This window comes from Saccostrea echinata, unplaced genomic scaffold (genome assembly GCF_033153115.1).
Source record: "Saccostrea echinata isolate AGI-Se365-2 ecotype Australia unplaced genomic scaffold, CSIRO_AGI_Sech_v1 ptg000064l, whole genome shotgun sequence".
NCBI lineage: Eukaryota > Metazoa > Mollusca > Bivalvia > Ostreida > Ostreidae > Saccostrea > Saccostrea echinata.
In genome coordinates, this window is record NW_026889813.1 from 2,585,770 (window position 1) to 2,612,099 (window position 26,330).

At 32.4% G+C, this 26,330-nt stretch overlaps 1 protein-coding gene across 2 annotated transcripts in view; it reads left to right on the forward strand.

Moving 5' to 3' along the window:
• Window positions 1-32: 32 nt before the first annotated feature.
• LOC133175837 (uncharacterized) overlaps window positions 33-26,330 on the forward strand; it is a 39,620-nt gene continuing 13,322 nt past the window's right edge. Inside the window, exons 1-2 of one of the 2 annotated variants that reach the window (XM_061310964.1) lie at window positions 33-244; window positions 15,170-15,316. In XM_061310964.1, coding sequence (XP_061166948.1) covers window positions 15,219-15,316 — 98 coding nt within the window. In that variant the 5' untranslated portion in view covers window positions 33-244; window positions 15,170-15,218. Of the gene's footprint in view, window positions 245-15,139; window positions 15,317-26,330 lie in introns of those variants that run through there. The other variant, XM_061310965.1, reaches the window with a different exon arrangement.

A 26,330-nucleotide genomic window follows, 5' to 3' on the forward strand; every position in this document is an offset into this window, starting at 1 on the left:
TAGGAAAGCCTTTATTTGCTATGAAACAATTGCAATTTGACGTGTTTAATTCGATAGGAGGATAGAAACAAGGGGACTCGATTTAACAGAGGATCATTGATAGATCATCGCTGTAAAAGCGAGTGCCAGGCAGATGACGTTTCAACGTCAGTATAAATTCCGATCATTTCCCATACTAATCAAATCTCACTGTTGTCTTTCTGGGGGGAAAACTGCAAGGGGACATCTAAGTTACTCAAGGGAGGTAAGTCGAAAACTGATTACATCAGATTAAACTATATAAAATAATAATAAGGCGGAAACATTAAGACACTGAATGCACTTTACACAAAATATAGGGCCTCCTGTCATAAATAAGCTATGAAAGAAGAAAGAAATATAATATGCCAACCAAACTGATTTTTGTGTGATTCAGAAATTGGACTTTTATTTTCTCCCGATATATTTATAATAGATCTGGCTTAAAAAATTCACGTCACATTGATCCGTGCCGTATGTACTGTTCGGGTTTCTCTTTTAATTTTTTAAAGGTGGATGAAATGGCACGAAATAAACTGTAATGAGACCATTGTTGGTCTTAATTAATATCGAATTGATTTTACGTTTGAACAGATCAGGTATCTATATCAAAGCATTTTCACAAGAATGTTTCTTTTTTGTGCGCCAGGAATGAAGAAATGAAATTCCGATAATGGCTTACTATTCCCTACTTGTATCAGCTCTCCAATTTTACTTCAAATGAATTAATGAATGAGCATTGATGATATTGTTATAAAAAGGCTTTTGAAATGTTAAGCAGATTTAGTAAATCTTTTTAGAGGAATCGGTCAAATTTCCATGAGTTAGTGATTCCACAGTGGGCAAAGTCTTGTTGGCCGACAGTCTCTCGACACAAAGAAATGAATATATTCGAGTAAAGGTCTCAAGGTTTTAAGTTTCTGTCTTCCGATTTGAAGCACGATATCAATTTTCTTTCGTTATTTTAGATCTTCAGAGAGAAAAAAACGTAAAATAAATAAATAAGTCCTATTTGAAATTGAAAATAATCCTCCTGGGCATAGAAAGTTTCTTATATGTACATGTACAATTTTATATTTTATCAACTATTATGAATGAAAAAACAAACAAACAATAGACATGAAATCTCTATACATTTGACAAGTAAAGAGTGCAATCTGATCATGTTAAAAAAGTATCATGATCATTTAGTTCAAATCATAAGCATATATAATTTGTTTACGCAAGTTTATATATTGCAGTATTATTTTGTTGTTGTTGTTTTTAATTTGATTGATTTTTTTCCATTAACAATGCCCTATTGAACAAATATGATTCATGTTATTTCAAATTATGCTTTGGAATTTTTGCATAGCCTGATGAGCATAATAGGAAATATATATATATATATATATATATATATATATATATATATATATATATATATATACATATATCACTTTGTGTGGAGTAACCACTAATGATATGAAATTCACTAGTGATAGAATGTAGCATTAATGGTTGACTTTGCATCCATAACAGATACAACTGTATCATTCATCAACCAACGCGTTAACCATGTCCACTTATGATACAAATTATGTCATTTATCAATAGTTGTGTCATCATCAATGATACAACATTCTGTTCTCTAATGATAAAAATGATACATATTTATCATTAATTAATGTAAATTCTATATTATACATGTACGTCATTAGTGGTTATATATGACATCTTTCAGTCTGATTTGAAAGAATCAATGTGTGCATCTGCTGGTGCCGCAATTATTCCTTCTTTTTTTCTTCTATTTCTTCAAAGACACCTTAGAACTTACATTGAAATAAATATCTTTACCAAATTTTATATATTGTGCGCACAATACCCGAACTTCTCATATCCGTATGTTAAAAAAAAGATTTTTTTTTACTTCCACTGGTCAAAGAAAGATCTGAAGAAGTTGTACAGTGGTAAGGTGTCTGCTTGGCTGTTTGTAAACTAACTGGCACACACCTAGACTACACTAGGATGTGTAAGAATGCAAAAGAAAAGTTTCATTTTGGCCTGCTTTTTTTTTTTTTAAATTGAATTATGGTATGTCTTGATGTCTTTTAAACTTGCTTTATTGAAATTAAGCTAAAACTATGTGAGAAATTGTGTTTTAATCGAATAAAAATTAGAATTTTCTAATTTTAATAGGTATGGCAACGACCGTGGCTATTTTCTTAAACCGATATATAGAAATATCGCTTTAAGGATAAAGCAAGTTTAAAAGACATCGAGACAAAATTCACTTTTTAAAAAAATCAAGCCATGGTGAAACGTTTTTCTTGCAGAGTTACAAAACTAGTGGAGCTACAATCTTATCAGAGACTTCTGGTTGTATATAATATTTGACTGGGGATTTGTTTTTAAAATGTAATTTATAATATTCATCTTTGTCACCATATGAAGCTGTAAAACAATCAATAGATTAAAGCTCTTAAAAATTGTAGAGTTTTTCTTTCGTAACTTCCAATTCTTTTTATATACTCAAACTATTAAAGTGTATTCAAAACTTCCAAAGGATTTTACTGTCTGCACTGAATAGTTCCTTATTGCAAAGTTATTGTTTGTAATCGGTACCGCGGTAATGCAATACGATAGGGGGTTGTTAATAATGAAAGTGTTCCTGGTATCTTAATAATAATATTGTTAATAAAAATGTCAGTCTATGGTTGTGTTTATTTCGATTATAAATTAAAGTTCCAGTTATAGAAAGACACTAATTTAGACGTTTTGTACAAGACCACGTTTTGAACAAGATCATGTTTTGCAGTGCTCTACATTGCAAAATGCACCAAATAGCATATTTCTGAATTATCTGTAATCTGATTTTTTTTTCTTCGTAACATATATGTAAAGATTCTGAAATTGATGTCCGATTTTTTTTTATAGAACTGGCGATCAGAACATATAATGAAGTTCGTTTGGTTACATTTATTATTTTTTTAAATTCAATTTCCTGATTTCTTTTCCAACTTTTTTTTTCAAATCTGTGGAACAATATTATTTTATAGAACCCTCACTGCTCAACGGCGCCCTGAGTGCCGAGTAAAGGTCTTGTTAAATTTAAAGACCTTCAACGGCACCTGGTGATCTGATGTGCTTGCATGGGACTTAAAACTACAATCAATCAATCATTATTTTGGGGATTATAATATTTTTTTTTCTGTTCAGAACATAATTTACAAAGACTTGCAATGAAAAAATACCATATACTATATAAAGCAATTGTGAAAATTGTAGACAAAGAGATGAAGCTATCCAGTAGTAATAAACTTTTTCGTTCAAATTTTGGAATTTTATTCTTGATCTTATTTTGGAATTATTTGTGCCATCCAGAGTTAACGGATGTCCTTCTGTTTGATCAGATTTTGTAAATCCGACAGACACATGGACTCGTAAGACTACATTTGGGATGGTGTAAGAGTTAAAATATATCCCAAAAAAAGAAAAAATCGACTTATTTTTGTTGTGAACACATTAGATAGGCTGTTTTAGATAACCTTTATTTACTGCTTTATTTATAAGTAATTGGTTTTGTTTAATCACACTTTTTTTGAAATTAAAAAAGAATCTTTGATAAATTCAAATTTTTTATTTAATGAAATACATGTATTTGGAGATAACGAACAGTATTCAAACTCAAAAGTCCATTAAACATTACAAAATAGGTGCAGAGCAAACACGGACCTCCAAAACATCAGAGGTGGGATCAGGTGCCATGGAGGAGTGAGCATCCCCTGCCGACCGGTCACACCCGCCGTGTGCTCCTTGTCATGATCGGGAAATCCGTCGACAATTCAGTGTGTAAATAATGGCCTAACAATTAGTATGAAAAACGTCAGTCAGTATTTGACTCAATGATAAATTGTATTTGCTGACAAGGTCATTGTATCGACCATAGAACTTGCGAAATGATGACTTTAAACGAGACTGCTGAAATCAGATATTCTTGTTTCATCAACTTGTTTGTCAATAATTTACCTCGTTTTAGAAATTGTGCATACGTAGAGCATGCTCTTGCGTATCGAATCAACTGAGAGATATAAACCCCGTATGCAGGTGATGAAGGTATATTGCTGCATAAGTAAGGGAAGTTGACGATTGAAAAGGTAGAATCATCACGTTTATCATAAAGCTTGGTTGTTAAATTACCATTAACGTCTTTTTCAAGTAAAATATCCAAATATGAAATAGATGTGTCAGACTCTGTGGTATCTTTTATCTCAAGCTCACCGGGATATATCGTATCGACACAAGAATGGAAATAACAATTGTTAATTGACAATACGTCGTCGATATATCTAAATGTCGAGTTGAAGGCCACAGCAAGTGTTTTCTTCTTATCACAAATAAGATTTTGGACAAATTTTGCTTCATATGAATACAGAAAAAGGTCTGCTAATAACGGGGCGCAATTGGTACCCATGAGAATTCCAATAGATTGTTGGAAGACCTGGTCTCCAAAAACCACATAGATATTGTCAATCAGAAACTCAAGCATCTTTTTAATGTCAACTTTAGAGTACTTGTGTGTACAATCAGAATGTTTTTTAACAAAATAATTTTGCAAATGACCAATGACAAGGTAAGTAAATATACGAGTTCCATTTTTATTGAAAAAAGCAGCTGTCAATGATATCAAAAAGAAGAGAACATTTTCCCCAATTTAAAAAAAGTTTCTGAAAACTTTGATAAGAAAACGGACCTTACATTAATGTTTGGACACTTTGCATCTAAGGTATCGGTACGGAAATTCATGTATTCACATTTATAGAAATAACCTTCACCTAATTGCTCTAAGTTTTTAGCCCAAAAAATAATTTTCTCGTTTCATTTGAACTCATCAGGAGAATTAATATTTGTAATTAATACTTCTTAAAGGCAAAAAACGTGCACTAAAATCACTCTTCTGTGCAATATATTTTTCAATATTTGTATTCTAAATTGATCAGTGACATTAAAAGAGATTGTATTCTAGTTATTTTATTTTAAAACATATATTAACATGATTATATAGCAGACATTTCCCGGGAATTGCTTTTCCCATTTACCATATAAATACTCATTTACTAAACCAGACAATTTTATTGGTTGTGGGTGAATCGGATAGTCCTTGGGCAACACGGATTATGTTTCCAAGACTTATCATAATTGTTAATCAGAAAAATCATATACGTCAACGCCCACTTAGTCATAGATTGTAAGTCAATGTTTTAAGGGTCAACGTACTGTATTTTTTTTAATTTTATTTCTTAGCTTTGTAACTAGTCTACAAATATACAGGTGCACTTGTTTTTCTGTGCATGTGCATACTTAATGAACAAGCATTAAGCAATGAGCAATACTAGTCCCCTACCGACAAGTGTAATCTTGTTCTCCTTAAAAATTAAAAAGGCCATAATTTTATTTTAAAAAAAAAATCATTGAAACGGAACAAAATGCAAACTTGATCTATAACTCATTAAGGCAAACTCACACACCAAAAATCAGCTCCATACATGTATGTGCAAGCGTTTAGGAAAATAATGCAGAAAACCAAGACGGAAATCTGGTTTCCCTTATAAATTTAAAGAGGCTCTAATTCCGTCAAACAAGGTGATGAAACAAGAATATCAACAGTCTCGTTTAAAGTCATCATTTCGCAAGTTCTATGGTCGATACGATGACCTTTTCAGCATATACAGTCTATCATTAAGTCGAATAATGACAGACGTTTTCATACTAATTGTTAGGCCATTATTTATACAACGAATTGTCTACGTATATTCTTCCGTTTTTCCGATCATGGGTATGGGCACACGGCGGGTGTAACCGGTCGACAGGGGATACATACTCCTTCATGGCACCTGATCCCACCTCTGATGTATTTTCTTTAGATCTGTGTTTGCTCTGCTTCTGATTTGTATTGTTTCAATGGACTTTTGAGCTTGATTACTGTTCGTTTTCTCCATATTTCAATAATCATCGAAGCAGAGCGAAATTCAAACTTAATCTGTAACTCATCAAGATACACTCACGTACCAAAATTCAAGCGATTAGAAAAGGGTGTGAAATACTAAGTGTGACAGACTGACGGACAGACGTAGGGCCAGACGAACAGACGAGGAGGAAGCCTTTAGTCCCCCCTCTGGTTTTACTGGTAGGGGACTACTAACAGAAACAATCGTGAAGATAATAAATGTTGTTCGCTTAAGGCACGTCCATTTGACTCTGAAAAGGGAGGATCAAATTATTTATTTTAAAGTCAGTGAAGGACAGATCATTTATTTTAAAGATGATTGGGGACAAATTATTAATTTTCTTTATTAAAAAAAGGTTTGACAGACCAAAAGTGGGGGGGGGATTACCAAAATCCAAACACTCTATTTCATGGTGCGATGTTAGATGTGCCTCAGAAAAGATGGACAGATTATTTATTTTCGATATTTTTGAGGACAGATTACATGTTTTTATTTCCAAAATCTTCCATTTCCCCTCCTTCAGAATCAAATGATTGTTCCCTTATTCATGAACCTTGGAAAAGGCTGTTTACATGTTTGTTTTCTATGTGTACATGTACATAAATTGGTTACTCTTGGGGAATAGGTGTGTAACAATTAAAGATTGGGAAAATGTACTTGTTATAAACTGCTTAAAAAGAACATATGTCACAGTTGTTTTTTTTTCCAAGAACATGTTTATTTCTTATTATTATTATTAAAATTTTATCATGTAGAAAATAAATGCTTTCTGCAATATACATATTGTATTTTTTCTCCTTTCAAAGGCTACTCAACTTTAATTAAGACTAATATAAAACTGAATATTTTTAAAATGATTTTTTAAATTGCATGTGTATTATTTTCAGAAACAGCAACAAATATTCTACTTATAGAAATATTTACTCTCAGCACAGTAACGGTAAAATGATTATAAGTTTATAAGAAAAAAAAAAATGCTTGAAATGAAAATGGCATTTTCAGGAATATGTCACAGAGCTGTATTTTGCTTTCTCCTCTACCTTTGAATTGTTTCTTTTAAAAGAATCTGTAATCTAAAAAATAATTATGGTCGATGAGTTTTCAGATAAATATAAATGTATATTTTAGCAAATGCTACTTCCATTAACCTTTTCTTCGTTTTGTCGATATCCCCAAGCAAATTCTGTCCTGTTGTTGGATTTGGGTACATTTAGAATTAAGATTAACATATTTGATGAGATAAAATGCATTTAAAGAGCATGCATGTGATTACTCTCTGGAGAAATTGATGTTATGATTTGAAAGGATGATTTAAAATATTAAATACTTACCATTTAAGCATAAATTATTTTTGGTGAACAACAAAGCTTTGTCTTAAACATAAGAAATCATTTATTTATTTTTTACGATTCGTGTCATCTGGGTTTAGAACAATCAGAGTTAGAAAGCCTGTGGTGTCTCTTGAAGTTAAGAGTATAGAGAAAAGTTTATTTCAGGATCTTTATCTGAAGAATCAGGGTTAGACCAACAAAAAGCTTTATTACTTTTATACTTCTGTCTTTCTGACATATTTTCTATTTATCAGTACAAATCTGTATTGTGACATCTGAAAAATATTCATAATGCATATTTTAAATTGGTAAATATATTAAATATGACACTACATGTTTATTGCAAAACATAATTGGTGCACGTAGAGAAAGAAAATCAATGTAAGGTTATTTTTTCGGTCTGTGCAAGAGGGATGTTTACATTCAACCTCTTCCTCCTGGAAAATTAAAATCCTTACAAAACCTCATTAAATAAAAGAATAAACAATTGCAGAAAACGGTTACCTTTGGAAACCTTTAAAGTTATTAAGAAAGCAAAGTCCTAAGCATAAACAGGGGCATCCTCTCGGTGTGGAACTAAGTTTTTATTTACATGTAATTAATTAATTATTTATTTTAACAATGTTCCTAAGTGGAACAAATATCAGTATGTTAAACTTAATTTCTATAGCCACTGTGTTAAATACTGTTTGATATTTGACAACCTTGACAAGTTGGTGCAGGTTTAATGATGGCCCTAGAGTTCTAGCTTGAAATTATGGTACTATCAGACAGATTTATTAGCAGATTTAATATTGGGCCTTCGTTTTTATTCATGGTCCATTTCTAATATAATGCTGCGTATTTTTGGGCCCGTTATCTAATACTGAGTTTTTACATTTGTCAACACACATTTTTTAAGAAACTTTATCCGTATTTTTTCTAAATCATGAATTATTCATATAACTATCTTGTTTACACCTTGTAAATGGGCTTAAAGTACTCGAACTTTTAACGACTATATTTTGTTTCATATGATGTTAAATATGCAAAACTGACATTAAATCGTCCCTACATAGTCAGATTTTACATAAGAATCTTTACAAAGAAACAATTATGCTGTGGATTGCCAGATTAATATCTGATCCTGATCCCACCTCTGATGTTTGGAGGTCCGTGTTTGCTCTGCTCCTATTTTGTATTGTATAATGGACTTTTGAGCTTGAATACTGTTCGTTATCTCCATATATTTCATGTAAAATATATAATATTAAGAATTCTTTTTCGTTGTTCGTAGAACATTAATGGCGCCACAAAAGAGATTCAAAATTACCTTATAATTGGGGGAGGGGGCATTTTGTTTTCTTATCAAACAGTATTGCGTTGCAGCATAAGAAAAAGTGAGCATTATCATGCATCGCTGATTAAGATTTGTTCTATGCATTGTTCCTATGGCATTGATGAAGGTCTTGATACGGGTTCAGGGTGCTACAAAAGATAAATACATTGTATGAAACAAAGTGGACTAGATGTTTGTTTTAAAAAAGTCGATCCATGATATTTTCTTGACGTTTACGTACATGAACCTCTTGTGGTTAATCAGAAATTATTTTAAAAGACAGGGGGTCACTAAGAAAAAAAGAAGAAGAAAACTTTTTTAGTGCTAAATTCGTGTTTGTTTTCAATTTAATATACATTTGATTAAAGGGGAAATAAATTGAACTCAATATTATTATCTATTAAATGTCTCTTCAAATCATTCACATTCTGTGTTCCCAATGAGAACCTTTTCTAATTTACCTTGAAGGGTGTGTCCTTTGCATTTAACCAGTAATGTTTTCTTTGTAGTAAATAGAATATCCATTATTCATGTAAACTTTAATGTTGAAGAAGAAATTCATTGTAGTGAACTTAAACAGGTAGGACGTGTACATTAGTATTACATATTTCAAAATTTCTTTAGAGTATTTTAGGATATTGAAAAGAAATCGAGCCAGTATTACTAAAAATATGACGGATGCATACTTTTGAATATATATATTTATCCAATCACAAACTGGAGAATCTATATTTAACACATTATATAATTTTTTTTTTAAAAATGAATGTAATTAAAGGTTAACGTAGATGTGAATAAAAATTGTATATATTTTCCATCAAGAATACGTATTCCTATCATGAAGTGTCGACAATCATTACAGGAACATCAAACTTCTTTAAAAAAAAAAAAAATAGAAACATTAGGTTTTGGCGGGATAACTCACCTTCGATACACTTTAGGTGCAAATTTGATGGCAAACGAGGCACACAGACTAAAATAATTTGACAATTGACTCTCTTTTTAGTACTAGAAATAAGTTTATATTGAAGAAATGTCGATAATATGATTTATTCAAACGTGGGAATCGCAGGAAAAACGTGCGTTTTATGATTGCGATATTGTCAGATGCAATGATTGTACAATTCAAATTGGATTTCAATGAGAAAAAAGGGTCACATGACTGATTATTGAACTCACCGGAACAGGAAGCTATGATTTGTGCATGCTCAATTTGTTATCGTTTTATCGCGTTCGATGGCTATTTATGCAAATGTGGGGGAAAAAGAACTGGCCATCAACACGCATTATTGCTTATTTTCAATATGTATTGACCAATATCCGAAAGGTCTTAATTACTCACTGATAAGATATCCAATTAAATGATATATTTATCGCCTTCTAATACTAAACAAACACTAAAGGTTCTATGGATTTCAACGTTAATAGACAGATTTAAGAAGTGTAAATTAGGGATAAGCCTGTTGTTAGATTCGTATGCCCTTACTTGAGAGTTATGTTTGGTCTAACGGTTATTGTTTAGTTACAAAAATATGCACTTCCCTCGCCGTATGAGGTCAGTTATCCAGAGAGAGAGAGAGAGAGAGAGGGCTTTCATCATTTAATGAAAAAAGTTAAGTGAAGTATGTATGAAATCAGTGGCTTTAAATGTTTTTACATTGTATATTATTAAAAAATTAAAATCAAAATGACTATTTTCTGGGTACATATAAAGAAATAATAAAAAGGATATGGAATAGGATTACTTATTAGATATAATCCTGAAAAGCATAGAGAAAAAGATGTTCACTGTCAGATCATTAATTTTAAATCCTTTCTGCTGCCCAAATACTGAACTCTGCTTAGTCGTCGATACAATTCTAGGCTATTCTCCCTAGAAGTTTCAATTTATAAGTAAACAAAAAAGGTGTTGAAAAATAGTGCAAGCTCTTTGTTTCTTCTTGATAAAGTCGTGTGCAAAGCTGTCAACATAACAAAAAGATGTGCTCTTAGTTTAACAGCTAGTCTGATAACGAGATTTGTCTGAATAATGTGTGAAACCATCAGGTACTGCATATTCGTTACAATGACGCCACAGTTCTAAAGCATGTAGAGGACACAGGTACTTGATAAGATTTTATAGGAAGCCCCAGGATCATAAAGCATTACACTAAAAGCAAAACTTCAACCATTCAGAAATGAATATCTATTATGAACTGACAAGTACTTGAAAATTAAAAAAGTTCATGAGAATCAAGTCGTTGTTTTGTCGACAATTGACAAAGTCAGCGTCAATTTCAAAGCTTCCCCCCTTTCTGCATAAGTAAGTTAAAACTGTTGTTTAATATGTCCTCTGATCTCGAGATTTCTAACTGGAGAATTGCCAATATGTCGGCATATGTAGAGTAAAAACCCTTTTTAAAATGTTTGTAATAATTCATACATGTAAGTGCACATGTTACATATATCCCATTTTATTTGATGCATGGTCTGTAACATCTTCGCTAGCCAAGGGCTTCTGATACGCTACTCTCCTCATAAGTTTATGAGGAGAGTAGCGTATCAGAAACCCTTGGCTAGCGAAGATGATAAAAAAGAAGCATTTTCCTTTCAATAAGCTCAGTTTTTAAAACATTCCATTGTGCACAAAAAGGTCAAGGAAAGGTCCTTGGGTACATAAGTAGTATATTTATCCAACAAAGATACGTTTATCGGAACATCTTTACCTATTACAAGAACTTCAAAGCAAGCTTTCAGAACTGTTGATATTTAATATCCTGGTATAAACATTACAACAAACGCCTTATTCAATATTTATCTAGCATTTCGTACAATGCAATTCATGGCTGTAGGAACCGGGGGCACGGGGGGGGGCGTGCCCCCCCCCCCCCAATAATTTTGCCGATATATAGATTACTTTAGTAAACATACTATATGCTTGTGCCCCCTCAATAAAAACGTTGAAAATTGAAAATGTATGGCTGTGCCCCCCCCCCCCCCCAACTGAATTTGCTTCCTACGGGCCTGCAATTACAAGTTGAATAATTAATCAATTACAGTCAAACTTCGTTATCTCGAACTCGATGGGACCGAGATAAAATTTGGAGATATCCGAGGGTAAAATACTTACGAAATACGTAGTAAGGAACTTCCCAGTCACTTCGATACATCCATGGTATCCGAGATATCCGTGTCTGAGATACCGAAGTTCAACTGTATTTTATAAATAATGTACATGTATGTGGATTGCAAGCTGTATCAATTACTGGGAATTTTTTTTATATCTGTTTTAGTTAATCTATCCTTGTTTTGTATCTGAAGTTTGTTTATGTTTATCTATTTACCGTCTTTAATAAAGCATTTCGTTACCGGTGTAAATGATTCTGAATTAAAAATTGATAATTGATTGCTCAATGCGCAATGATTTAATGAACATCAAATAATTTATGTGCAAAGCAATGGAAAATGTTATATTATTAAGAAGAATGTAATCTGACTACAAAGCTATGCAGATTTTTTTTTAACAAGGAGATTAAAAACTTTTTTTCGATCAGGCAGAAAGAAATTCCGTAAATACACGATTACTAGCATAAAAAGTCAAATCTCTGAGCAAAAGAAAGAAAGACTTTTCAAAGCTTTGTATTAACCTTATTTCCTCGGTCAGTAAATAATGCAATCACGGGAACTTCTATTATATTCATTAAGGTAGTCCGATCCTCAGGTTCTGAAAATCAGCTTTTAAGTAATTGAAAATGCTCACAAAAATGACTCTGATTTCACAGAGTAACCTGAATTTACGCATGGTATTCCTTCAAAGTTCATCATTAAAGTAAATCATATTATATAGGGAAAATTATAAAATCTCAAATATATTTTCAGGAAATGCGAATAAAAGCACCAGCTATGATTTTCTAATTGAAAATTGATCAACAAATATATTTTAGAATAAAAAAAAATATAGGTATCCAGGCATTTGGAGAAAATTGCATCTTTTTTATGCTTATACAGTATTTCAGTTCTTCTATTTACTTCAGTTGTTATATGATACATAGTGTAAAATGCTTGTGTTATCATTGCCAGACATCACAGAGCACGTCTAATTTCATTTCTTGCTAATAAGCATTGGTATCTAGCTTAAAGGAAATTCGATTTCTCTAAAAAATTATTTTTTTTCTTTTATGTGGTACAAATGTCAACTTTTTAAAAGACCTTTTGTAAGACTTCAGAGAACCTTGAATCATATTGAGATGCATGAAATGAAAATTGTTTCACGAAAAGATCTCAATTTTAAGCTTCATTTTGAGACTTATTAAATAAAATAATAAATTTAAGAGTTATCCTTCCTGGCTGAGGATCGGATATCCTTAAGGTTAGTTAATTCTGCGCTGACCTTTTTCCTCAACATCATTTCTTCTTTTTTTTAAGTATGACACAAATTTTCAAACTTAACATGATTTTTATAAAACAAATCTTTTTTTTTTTTTTTTTAAAGTTCTCGTATATACCTTTTTTTAATGTTTAGCGTGTATGAAAGTCGAATGCCCTATTTATTTTCATTGTAATTTTTATATGTGTAGGGCACAGTATACTCAACTTTATCAATTACGAATCGCCATTACCACTTATTGACACTTTTGTAGCAATGGATTTTCTTGATATGCATTTATTACTATTCCACACGTCAATTTTTTTATTCAGACATTTTACCGGGAGTGGGCATACTTTAAGACCTCCGATGTTAATGTTAAGCGAAGTCACTTACAAGTATGATCAGGCTGTAGACAAAATAATTCTGAAAATCTTATGTTATTTCATAGTCGGGTGGAATTGTCCAAGAACTGGCACTCTTCGAAAATTGGTAGTCAGCCAGTAATATTTCGGCGTTTTAGATTTATTTATTATTACAACAAATTGTGTTTTTTACTTGTGGGTGTTCACTATGGGGGGAATGGTCTCATCAAATAGTTATGTGTTATAAAAAATATGAATTGATACTTCAGAACTCTATACATTTGAGGATAATTGGCCCAGCTGTTTACATCCAGTAAGTAAACAAGATAAAATCCCAGCGTCATCGTGTAGGTGTCTGTTTTGCTGTAAAAAATTGAATCAGTTGTATATACAAGTATGTATAAATTAACATCAACTAAAGTATAATGTATGAATTGGGGTAATTTGAAAGTTATACCTGTAACTAGCCATTTCATTCAGAATATGGTCCTTGTTTCAATCTTGCAATTAAAACAGTACTCCCAAATCTAAAAGTAAAACCAATAAAGCTTTAGGAGCAACAAGGGAAAAACTCAGTACGGATCAAGGGATTGACTTCAAATTAAAATCACGGACAATTTTTCGTTTTTTTTTTTACACTGAAGCATGAATTAAATTATGTACAATAACTCTTTACAATGTAATCAGACAGAATTCCTGCTGGGTTACCCGGATACGCTAATGTTGAATACATGTCCGCCCAGAAAACCGTGTCATCTTTTTATTCATTTTAATGAGACCATGAAGACGGAGGTTTTATGATAATGGTTATTTCTGAGAAGTTCTTCTGACCTAGGCAATATTGTTCCAAACAATGCTTTGCGATTTCCGCTCTAGTCTGTGTAATGGTTGTTCAATCTTGCATCCTGAACGTATTTTCAGTCTCTAAATCATCGTTGAAGGCCAGAAAATTACAATATTGTTATCCATGTCCTAGAGAAAATTTTACATTACATATGTTCTGCCACGTAATCTTAGGCTTTAAAAACGATACCGGTATAATGTTATGTTTTAAATTCATGCATTATGATACGTCATGAACAATCAAAATAGCAAACAATTTATAGTTTTCATAATTAGTCCTTATTTCTAAAATAGTTTTAGTAAGCCTGAGGCTTCTCACCTTGTGAAGTACTCTGAAACACATAAATGTAGAGAAAAAACCGAACCTTTTTATTTTAAATCATTTGATTCACTATGAAATTTTGCATTTAACTTGAAATTTTGCACTAATGATGTACCAAAGAGACTTTCAAAATATCTTGAAAAATCCAGTCACTTTATCCCTAAATTTCCCTTTTCTCTTTGAAAACCGACACAAATAGATCTTTGGTGCCAATGGAGTTTTCATGGGATCTTTAAGGTTCGCTGACAATAGGGAACCTTTATTGGATCGTTGCCTCCCTTTGACATCCGTACACCTAACTCTTATCTTATAGACAAATCGGTCACTTCTGCCATCACTACAAACTTCTCTTACTGAAGATTATCTCAATGTTCTACCCTTGAGTGATTGCTATATTTTTGCATAATGTTCGCTGATATGATGTTTAGCAATCTTTTTAACTCGTATATGATATTGTGGTTTCAATATTGTCTCTTAATTAGAGATATCTAATACATTTATCATTCTCCACCAAGTCTACCAGTGCTGATAACTTGAGCTATTTTTCCTCCATTCACGTAACAACATAAATCTTGGAGGCCCTGCCGGATTCAAACTCCGGATCGATTCTATACTTTAGCTTTTCCATTTTTTTTTTCAGATTTGGTTTGGCTTCGTGCAACGTCGGTCAGTAGGGTAGCAAGCTGGAAATGTATCACTGGAATTACTTTTGGACATTTTCGATATGTATTATTTTCAAATTAACAACATCATCGGGGAATACACAACGTGCAGGCCAAGCTACAGAGTAAGTTTTTTTTAAAATTATTTTTTTTTATTTGCGGGTTCAGAGAAGTAAAAAAGTACCATGGTTGATTGTTACAGAACCAGCATAAACCAATTTAAAACCAAAAAAAAAAAAAAAAAAAAAAAAAAAAATTGAAAAATTGAAACAAATGCAAGACTGAATACATTTAACTTGGGCACAATATGTAATGATTTCAGTTAAAAGAATGATAGTATGTTTGTTATTTCATAGGTAGAAGTTTTTCAAAATATTAATTGTACTTATTTGTTAAATTGTTCAATTGTAAAATGCGTCGAGTTTGTATGCTGGAAGAATTGTTTCAGATTCTTGATGATTTTTTTAAAATTCATGTCGGTGCAGTTAGAGGTAAGTTAAACTAATACTTTGAGGAACGATTTTATAAGTAAGAGTAAGATTTAAAAAAAAATCAAAAATATTCTGATCAGAAATCTTCACCTATATTCGTTTTGTAGTCTTTCATATCAACGTTAGTTAATTTGTTCCAACATTTAAAGTTGCATTTTCTCACATTAATTTTTTTTTGGTCATTGACCTCAATAAAGAAGATGGGCAACAAGGCGAACAAAATACCTATGCGACAATCAATCAAGTGAAAAATTAAATCTCAATTGTGAAAAAAAAATCTATGATATTTCATTCAACGTTAATGTATACCTTATGTAAAATCTCCTCAAATCGCAACAATCTCAAAGCTTGAAACTGTTCGTTTATGAAATAGCAGACATACACCAAAGAGGGCAAAAATGACCATTTCTTCATAATGAAACATAATTTCTTAATATGAGTGGGTCTTCACTATATATATATATATTTTTTTTTGGAAAGATTATACTCAAAAACCAAAGCAAAACCCACAATACCTTAAAAATACACTTTTATGACACAACATTAGTATCTTTCCGGGAAATATTTGAAGTCCATTTAGTCAAGGGTTATATCATAAATGATTTCAATGGCAGTATTTGCTGTGAGCGGTATAGTGGATTGTGGTATCTCTTCGAACCCCAGAAATACCACTTTTTAAAGTCATAGAATGTTTTTGCAGACAGAATTTTCCGCAGAAGAATTTTGTTCGTCATAATTTCATACCTTTCAATAATAAGAACTTAACTCTAAATACTAAGTTCAAAAACTGAATATGACTTTTTATATTATCAAATTATTATTTTCTTTTAAAATATTTTTAACTGGCACATGTACATATATACCCGAGCGAAAGAAGAAAACGTGATACTTAGTAGCCTGAATGTTACTTTTTACCTGTGACACAATTTATTATGGCAGGTTTCTTTTGTTTTCTTTCCAAAAATTAGAAACCCGATAATGAAAATTAATTGTGCGGTGGCGGTTTCCAATATAGTAGTCATTGATAAAGCTTTCCTAAATAAAGTTCACCACAGAATCGATAACTTCTCGATACAATCGCAGATTTCAGAAAAACTTTCCTGATAAACAAGAGAACATTTTAATTTTCTTTCATCACGAATAATTCAGTGATTAATGTTTATTTTTCATTCACTTCCAAGTCCTGGAAACTAAGCGTTCCCGACATGATTATGTTTCCATGTTTTTGGGACATAAGCTTCTGCAATTTCGTTTGAAATTTGTGACCAAAAGAAAACATTACAAAACAGGTTCTTAGATAATGTACATTAAGCTTGTAGAAGCGAACCAAATAGGCGTTGATGACCTCCAAGCACAAAAATACGAGCAAGATCTTTTATCAATTATTGTTTGAAACTTGTATGTAAATTTCAGTACGAATATAGTGTATCCTTGACCTGAAAGCAGCAGTCAGTCAGTCAGTCTTAAGATAAATAAGAAATATTTCATTGTTATTATTTTTAGAATAAAAGAAAGGCATTATACTTTAATTCTTAACATTTTATGAAACACGGTATTTTAATGTTTTTAAGGGGTTAAGACGCCCCAGCTATGTAAATTAGGCTCATGGACAGTTTGTAACGATATTCAAGTGTTCCTTGCAATGCACAATTCTACAGGACCCTTTATTCAGATGTTTTATTGTAAATGTTCCATAATCAGGGTAACATGAAATTATATTCCAATACATACAATATGTTTTTAACTTTTTATTAAGAGTTCCATCGATGGGCAAAACATAGGAACAACTTTTTTAACTGAAGAAAAAAGTTATGGATGATTATAATGCAATAAGTTTCATCAATTCTTATCAAATATAGCATCTGACGTGTACTGTTCAAAAACCACAACAATATCTTCCGTGTCCGCAAGCTTTTGAAGCGATTGTTGACCTTTCTGTGATCAATTCATTCCTTGCTAACAGAAGCACTTTCATGACAGATATAGTAGACACTTCTTCAAGGTATTTGTTTAGAATAGTACAGTTAAATATCTATAAAATGGTATCCATAATCTATAAAACGTTGCTTTAATTTAAAATCAATGTGTTTTTTTTTTCTCAGGAGATACTAGGTATTTAAGTCCTATATTCTTATGAGAGTAGCTTTAGTTTATTAAATGTGTATGGACGCCGGACTTGACTGGAGTTCTGTAGCTTGTATTGGGAAATGCTGTCATGTTGTTGGACTATTATAGTTTTGTACCTAGGTCCTAACATGCAAGTCCAGATTAACTCCTTAAGGTCTCAGAGGCGTTGTCTGTTGTGCTAAAAAAATCTCAGATGAGATAGGGAAAGTGTTTTAGTCAAACCTATATATGATAGCAAATACCCTGTACAATGAATACATTGTCGCCTCTGTCGGATTTCTAAACAATGAGCGTTAAAACTGGGTCTTTCCTACTAAATTTACAAAAACTCACATGAGATATTTGTGAGTTGTCTGACATACTCTAATTTTTCTTCTTGCAGCAACCTATGTACGTTAAAAAGTCAGTCTTCATATTACATACATATTAAAACGGCTTTAATTTCTCATTCAAATGATCCTCCTCAATTGTACGATATGCAGTGACCACCGGGTTCTTTAGCACTTATACCATATATCCTATAATCACGTAAAGAACCATAATAAAATTATTTATTTTGATGGTTTATCTTCACACGCGCACTTTAACTGATTACGCATCTGTTTGATTCGAAAGTCGACACAATTATTTATCAATACCAAAAATATAACGATCGTTTCCATCTACAGGAATGTACTTTATAGTCGGTGAGTGGTAATGTACGAGTTTCTATTCCAGAGTTCATTGCATCATTAAAATGAAATAAGTTCCATATGCCGTTAATAATGCGAATGTCGCAAACGTGTTTCTCTTGTATATGATTTCCGAAGAGAAGAAAGCGATAGACTGGTTCAATAAAAATCACTGGAAGGTGAAGATAAACACATAATCAAATAATAATTCCTTGATTAAAAATAGAAGTTTTATGGTCCCTCGATCTCCTATTTTAAAACAAATAAAAACATGATATCCAGAACTATTTTCTTTTCTTGAATGCCTCTGGGACCTTGATCGATTCGCACAATTTTACTTTTGCGATATTGACACTGCTTTCTAATTGCCACTGTAGTTATTGCTCGCCATAGCCTGAAAGAATATGATTCCAGTAATCAACTAAGTTTAAATAAAGTGTGTTGATACAATTGTGTCAAGACTAAATTGTGTCTGAATCACCTTATTCGCATTATGTCTTTTCTTTTGATTTTCAGAATAATAACGACGCCCTTTTATGTACAAAAATTGACGAAAAGTTCCAGAAAAGTTGGGCAAACCTGTCGTCATAAAGTCTCAGTGCACTCAGTTGCAAAGAAAAAAAACAATGTTTAATCTCAATTTACCTGCCAATTCTAGACGCTTAGAGATGACATTTTAAGTCTGAGTTGTAAGATAGTGAAAGGTGGTGATATCCGTGATCGGAGTCTTATTAGCAGTGGTGCCATTTCTTCTCAGCTTATCAAAACACATAAAGGATATTTTGATTAAGAAAAAGTTTATGTTGCTTTTGCTCAGCTTGTTATTTGAAAATATTGTGGCATCAAGTGTAAAAAAAATATTAATCGAACTTGTGCATTGTTCATTATATGCCACATGAACACCTGTACTTCGCACCATGTAAAGCTCACGTTCGCCCCTCGTATTCGATTTAGCCAACAAACATGAAAGACTATACTTATGAGTTGTGCTTCGGTTATTGTAAAAAAAACAAAAACAAACAACTGATTTCATCATGCCCTAACAAATAATAAAGCTACACCACGCCCGTTTCTTTCATCCATGGATACGCCAGATTATCAAAGTGAAACTTACATGTTTCATTACCTTACACGCCATTTTGATCGATTGCTTTCAAAATATAGCAAATGAATTAATTTCATATTTTTATTGTTCAACCTGGATAATTGACTTTTCTGCTAGATTATTAGTATTTTTATATATTTTCCCTTCTTCAAATTGAAAAATTTGCTTTACCGAATAAAACATGAAAATAGTGTAGGGAATAAGCCCTGTGCTGATTTATTTTAAGTAAAGGTGTCAAAATTGTCGATAATTCATATTCGAATATTCTGTAGGAGTCTTCGAATGTATTCCGATATTCCAAAAAAAAAAAAAATAAGTACCATGTAGGTCCCGCTTTATATTATAGCGAGCGCAGCGAGCGGCGCGAAGCGCCGCTCGTCACTGCGAGCTCTAACGACAACGCCTGGGCGAAGAGAAAATTCGGAATACTGCACATTCATTCAATAGAATTTTTTTTCCGCAGTAATTCTGACCCACAATGCATCGCTTCTTGTTCTCGCTGCTAACTTCATTCACGCGGTAACAACAACTAAAATTTCACAAAAAATAAACTCACCTTAATTTAATGGATATTGCATGCAGTTAGTAGATTAAACGTTCTTTGTTAAAATATGTGCACTTTTTAAACTTTGTTTATGGAAATGAAGCTAACATACGTCATGTGACGTCACAGTCTAGACGTTCCAAATGTCTCGTGCGGTTTGAAGAGGCGGATCTTAAAATGAAGTGAACAATGCGCTCGCCCCAACGGTCGCACCGTCAACATATTAATATATGCTTCGTCCTACGAGTAGTACTGTATACTATCATGCAGCGGTAATGAGTATGTACAAACTGATTATAACTATTTCAATGATCAAACAAGAAAACATTGATGTAACCATCAATTGTCGCCCGGGAAATAAATAAAGTAAACAATGGAAATGAGTCTTGATCATCAAACCGCTTCGATATGTATGAAAAAGGCATGCGTCTAAATGATGGAGACGATAGTAGAGACTATTTTGAAAACTTATAGTCGGATGAAAATCGAACAAAAACGATACCCTTTTAAACTTTATCAATTCCTCAAGTAAATGTTGGCTGCATAAAATATAATTTGAAACCAAACACATGCATCACCTATTTTCAAAAATGTCTTTCACTTTAAGATTATAAAACACGAACTGTGTAAAGTAGGTTTTTACGTTTTTATGCGATAAGTAAAATTCGATGTTCTAAAAAAAGGGACCTGTCGTTTTTTCGATAGTAAATGATAAGCAACTTTATATATTAAATATGAAAAACATATATATTTTTACAGATTCACTTTATGGAAGTAAAATTATTGTGTATCTTGTAATTTATAAAGGGAAAGAACATTCTGATTAACAATCTTTTTAATGTTTAGAAAACCTTTAATTCTGAATAACTTCTCCCACCTCAATCCCCATATACCAACACTTAAACTTATATGTATAGAGCAGCCCGGTCCTCCGGGCTGCAATAAATAAATTTACTTTAATAAGTACTCTCTTCACGCTGTTAAGATAGTGTAAGAGGAATGTCTATTTGTTTTTATTATTCATGTGCCCGATTCTAATCATCTGATTGCAAGACGGGATTTTATTACCAAGGTACCATACAGCGAGATCTGAAATCGTCCCCCTCGATAAACAACAATGGGTGTTCACACATTACTAAAATTCCATTACTATTCCTCTTAAAATATCGCCAAACGTTTGATTTCGAGGATATATGACTTCTTTCTGAAATATACAATTCAAAAGAAAACAAAAGGTGATCAATTGAGTGAATTGACATTGATTAATTAAATAATTTTCAATTATTTTGCAATTGAATTTGCAAGAGTTATCTCTCTTTTAAGTACATGTATTGTTGAAAAAAAAATTACGGACGAATCATAAACTCATATTAGAATATCAACTCATCGAATGAATATTCGTTGACATCCCCACTTTTAAGTTACGTAAATGATGTTATCATTTAAAACTTTTAAAATTACAAGCCTTAAATTAACAGAGGTCATTTTATCACTTACTTAAAGGTCTTAAGGATATTCGATCCTCAGCCAGGAAGGATAACTCTTTAATTTATAATTTGATTCAAAAAGTCTCAAAATGAATCTCGAAATTGAAATCTTTTCATGCAACAATTTTCATTTTATGCCTCTTAATGTGATTCAAGGTTTTTGGAAATCTTAGAAACGGTATTATAAAAGTTGAACCTCATAAAAGTATTTTAGGATGACATATCTAAAGAAATCAAAGTTCTTTTAAGGATAAATAACACAAACAAACTTTTTTTTCAGAAATCAGCAATATTTCTCATAGATTTATATTCAAATAAGTAACCTGAGTGATGTATACCAGGTAAATTGGGAGAACTTTGTAAGATTTTGTCACAACGTTAAAAATATGTCCAAAATTTTGTAAAGAATTATATAGAAAACAAAACAAAGTCGCATGTTTAAGCACCAAAGAAATCTTATGATTTCTTTATATTTAAGGTGTTTATTATTTATGTAATTTCTATTCAAAATCAATCAAAAAATATATATATCAATCCAGGCATCAAATTTTTGTTTGTGTTATGTATCCTTAATTTAACCTTAGATACTAATGTTTATTAGCATGATATGAAATTAGAAGTGATATTTGGTGTTTTGCTATGATAGGAAACACTTCATACACCATGCATTATAAAACGATCGAAGTAAATAGAAGAAACTAAAGTACCGCATAAGTATAAAAATCATTCAATTTTCTTCGAAAGCCTGAAAACCTATGATTTTTATTCCTAAAATGTATTTGTTGATCAATTTCCAATTAGGTATTTTCAATCGCATTTCTTGAAAATTTATTTGAGATTTACTAATTTTCCCTATATGATATGATTGATATTAAATAAAGATGAAGTTTGAAGAATTACCGTGGGTAAATACACATTACTTAGAGAATTCAGAGACATTTTGTTAGCATTTTCAATTACTCAACACCTGATTTTCAGAACCTGAGGATCGAACTACCTTAAACAGTGTTCCCGGCGACGCTTGCATTGCTTGTCCTCGGTAAGGGCAACAGCACTCACCCCCATGCATTTCTTACAGGAACAAGGAAATACGAATTAAGATAGATTACCAAGGATACCTGATATTAGTTTACATTGATGCTATTGAATTACAGCAAGTCCATCTCACTATTATTTTTTTTACATGTTGGGTCGCAGGTTTATTATAAAACGCTTATAGGAATCAATTTTGACTCCTTTGCATTTTACTCACATGGTATACATAATGAATCATTCAGATGAAAAGAGTGAATAATCATAATTATCAAAATTTTCATTTCTAAAGGGAAGGTGTGTAGAAAGAAAAAAAAACATCATGGCTGTAAGAGCAAAAATATTTGTGAAAAATTAAATTTCGTTCAATTAATGGCCAAAATTTTTCACCGAATTTGATAAACACGGCAAAATTTTAACCCTAAATTTAACATCATGCGGATTAATTTTTACAGACAAAACAAAAACAAAGAAATAGAGAATAGGGAAAAAATTATTCACACGTGTCAAGAACACTTTGGTTTTAGCTCGAGTAAAACATTAGTATGAATCTGAAATTAATTAATTGGTTTAATTCTTCCTGGCATTTATGGGTAACAAGAACAATTTATATATGTCGACCGCGCACACAGTGTTTCTATACATGCATATTGATAATTATCAAGCTCTTTACTGTCGGTGTAATCTAAAACCCTTAAAACATTATATATTGTCATCCGAGATCCTCAATGTATCCTATAAATCTTCTAAAAGTATGTCATGAGATTTCGAAAACAAGGCCCTGAAGATATTTAGCTCAATTCGGAGATAATATGTCTGACATTTTGGCGCTTTTCTAGAAAATAATTAGTGTTACTACGCTATTAATACATGTACAACGAATTCAGACAGTCACTGGGATGTCTGAACCACATATATCCATTTTCTGTAATAGTAGAACTAAATCACAATGGGAAAATCATATGCCTGTATTTAAAAAAAACAACAACTTAATGATGGGAAAATAAATGGAAAGTTATCAAATTAAACAACATGTTTTGTGAAACACTGATGCCCCCGTATGGCAGCTTAAAGCGAAGGTTAAAGTTTCTCAAATGCAAGTCAAACTCCAGGTCAAAAGATAAAAAATGTTGGTACAGTAGCCAAAGAATGGTCATGTCTCGAGGAATATACCTGTGAAATATGAAAGCCCTCACACCAACCGTTGAAAAGTTATGGCAAAGATTAAAGTTTTTTCAAAAGTAAGTAATACATCAAGGTCAAATGGTGCCCATGGGAAGGTCTTGTTACAAGTGATACACATGTTCTTGAAATATGAGAGCCCTAGAACCAAACGTTCAAATGTAATCATGGCCAATGTTAATTTTTTTTTAAGTAGGTCAAACTCCAAGGTCAAAGTCAATGGGCAAAAATTGTCGGTATCCAAAGGAAGGTCTTGTCACAAGGAATACACATGTGAAGTATGAAAGCCCTAGCACCAATTGTTCAAAGGGAATGACCAAGATTTAAGTTTTTCAAAAGTAGGTCAAACTCCAAGATCAAGGTCAAAGGGTCAAAATTGTTGGTATCCAAAGGAAGGTCTTGTCACGAGAAATACACAGGTGAAGTATGAAAGCCCTACCACCAAATGTTCAAAAATTATTTGCTCAAGGTTAAATTTTTTTTCAAAATTAGGTCAAACTCAAAGGTCAAGGTCAAAGGGTCAAAATTGTTGGTATCCAAAGGAAGGTCTTGTCACAAGGAATACACATGTGAAGTATGAAAGCCCTAGCACCAACTGTTCAAAAGTTATTTGCTCAAGGTTAATGTTTTTCAAAAGTAGGTCAAACTCCAAGGTCAAGGTCAAACTCCAAGGTCAAGGTCAAAATTGTTGATATCCAAAGGAAGGTCTTGTTACAAGGAATACACATGTGAAGTATGAAAGCCCTAGCACCAACTGTTCAAAAGTTATTTGCTCTAGGTTAAAATTTTTCAGAAGTAGGTCAAACTCCAAGGTCAAGGGTCAGAGTAATTGGTATCCATGAAAAGGTCTTGTCACAAGGAATACACACGTGAAGTATGAAAGCCCTAGCACCATCTGTTCAAAAGTTATGGCCAAGGCTAAGGCTTTTTTTCCAAAGTAGGTCAAACTCCAAGGTCATGATCAAACGGTCAGTCAAAGTTGTTGGTATCCGAAGGAAGATTTCCTCACAAATCACATGTGAAATTTGAAAGCCCTATCACCAACTGTTCAATAGTTATGGCCAAGGTTAAAGTCTGATAAAATTTAGCAAAAGTGGGTCAAACTCCAAGGTCAAGGTCAAAACGTAAAATTTGATGGTACCCAAAGAAAGGTCTTGTCAGGAAAATAGATGTGAAATATGAAAACCATAGCTCTAACCAATCAAAAGTAATGAGCAAGGTTAAATGTTTTTGCGGACAAACAGTCGGACGGACGGACAGGGCAAAAACAATATGCCCCCGAATCTTCAATAACGGGGGCATTAAAAGGGTATACTTTGAAGAAACAATGCAGAACCAGAGAACATTTAGTGACTGTGTGAGGCATCCGGCAATTGTAACCATATGCGCGCACATTACATTCAAAGTAAAACAAAAAAAAATCGCATATAAATGATAGAGAAAAAACTTGATCTGCAAGAGGTTCTCGACAGTTGCATAAATTCTCTTATCTTTATTATGTGAAAAGGTTGAACATCTATGAGTTAACACACTTCCCGACTTGCGACAGATTTTGATTACTGGCCATATAGGTAATTACTCAACTTTTAATGTATATGTAAAGGCCGGCACACATAATTCTAAAACCTCGCGTTTTTGAAGGCCTTAAGCTCTGCAAGACCAGTACAAGACTATAAACAATATTTCCATAAATTCCACGTGTTTTCGGCCCTAAACATAATTTTACCGAACAATACATTCACGCATCTTTAAAAAAGAGGAAGAGGTTGAACAGAAGCATTTGTCCATACATTCATTATCTCATTCGGGAAAAAAATAACTTAGTGTTCACTTCAATCTATCTACACTGTACGTGTATGATTTAATAAAACAAATAGATTGACACTTGGGCGAATATGGTTTTTACTGGCTAAGAAGAAAAAGATCAGCTATGTCTTGTATTAAGAAATATAGCAGTGGTCTAATCGTAAATCAGACTTGTAATGCTCGAAAAAGCGTGAATTGAGGGCGTACACACGGTAAAGCTTAAACTTAAGCTTTAAGACTTGTAAGGCAAGCCCCACCTGTGTTCCGGTACTTAGGGCCGATAGACGCAGTAAGGCTTGCCTTACAAGTCTTAAAATCTAAGCTTTTGCAAACCGTTCGGCTTCCACGTACACACAATAAGACAAACCTTACAAGATTATAAGCAACTTTATCATAAATGTCATTTTTTCTTTCTAAATATTCCAAAATAGTGCATTCGGTTCTCAAAATGAAAAACAAGTAATTAGTACAGATAATTTCCTCTTCTTCTATCACTTTCCCCTTCCTTAACTGCCTCGTTTGTTTGTTTGTTTGTTAAACGCCCCTTCGAGAATTTTCACTCATGTTGAGACACCACCACTTGCCGGCGAAGGGCTGTAAATTTAGACCTGTACTCTGCACTTACGGCCTCTGAGCAGTGAGGATGTCTAATTTTCTTCTGAAAAGAAAAGATCAACTTCGTCTTGTATTGAGA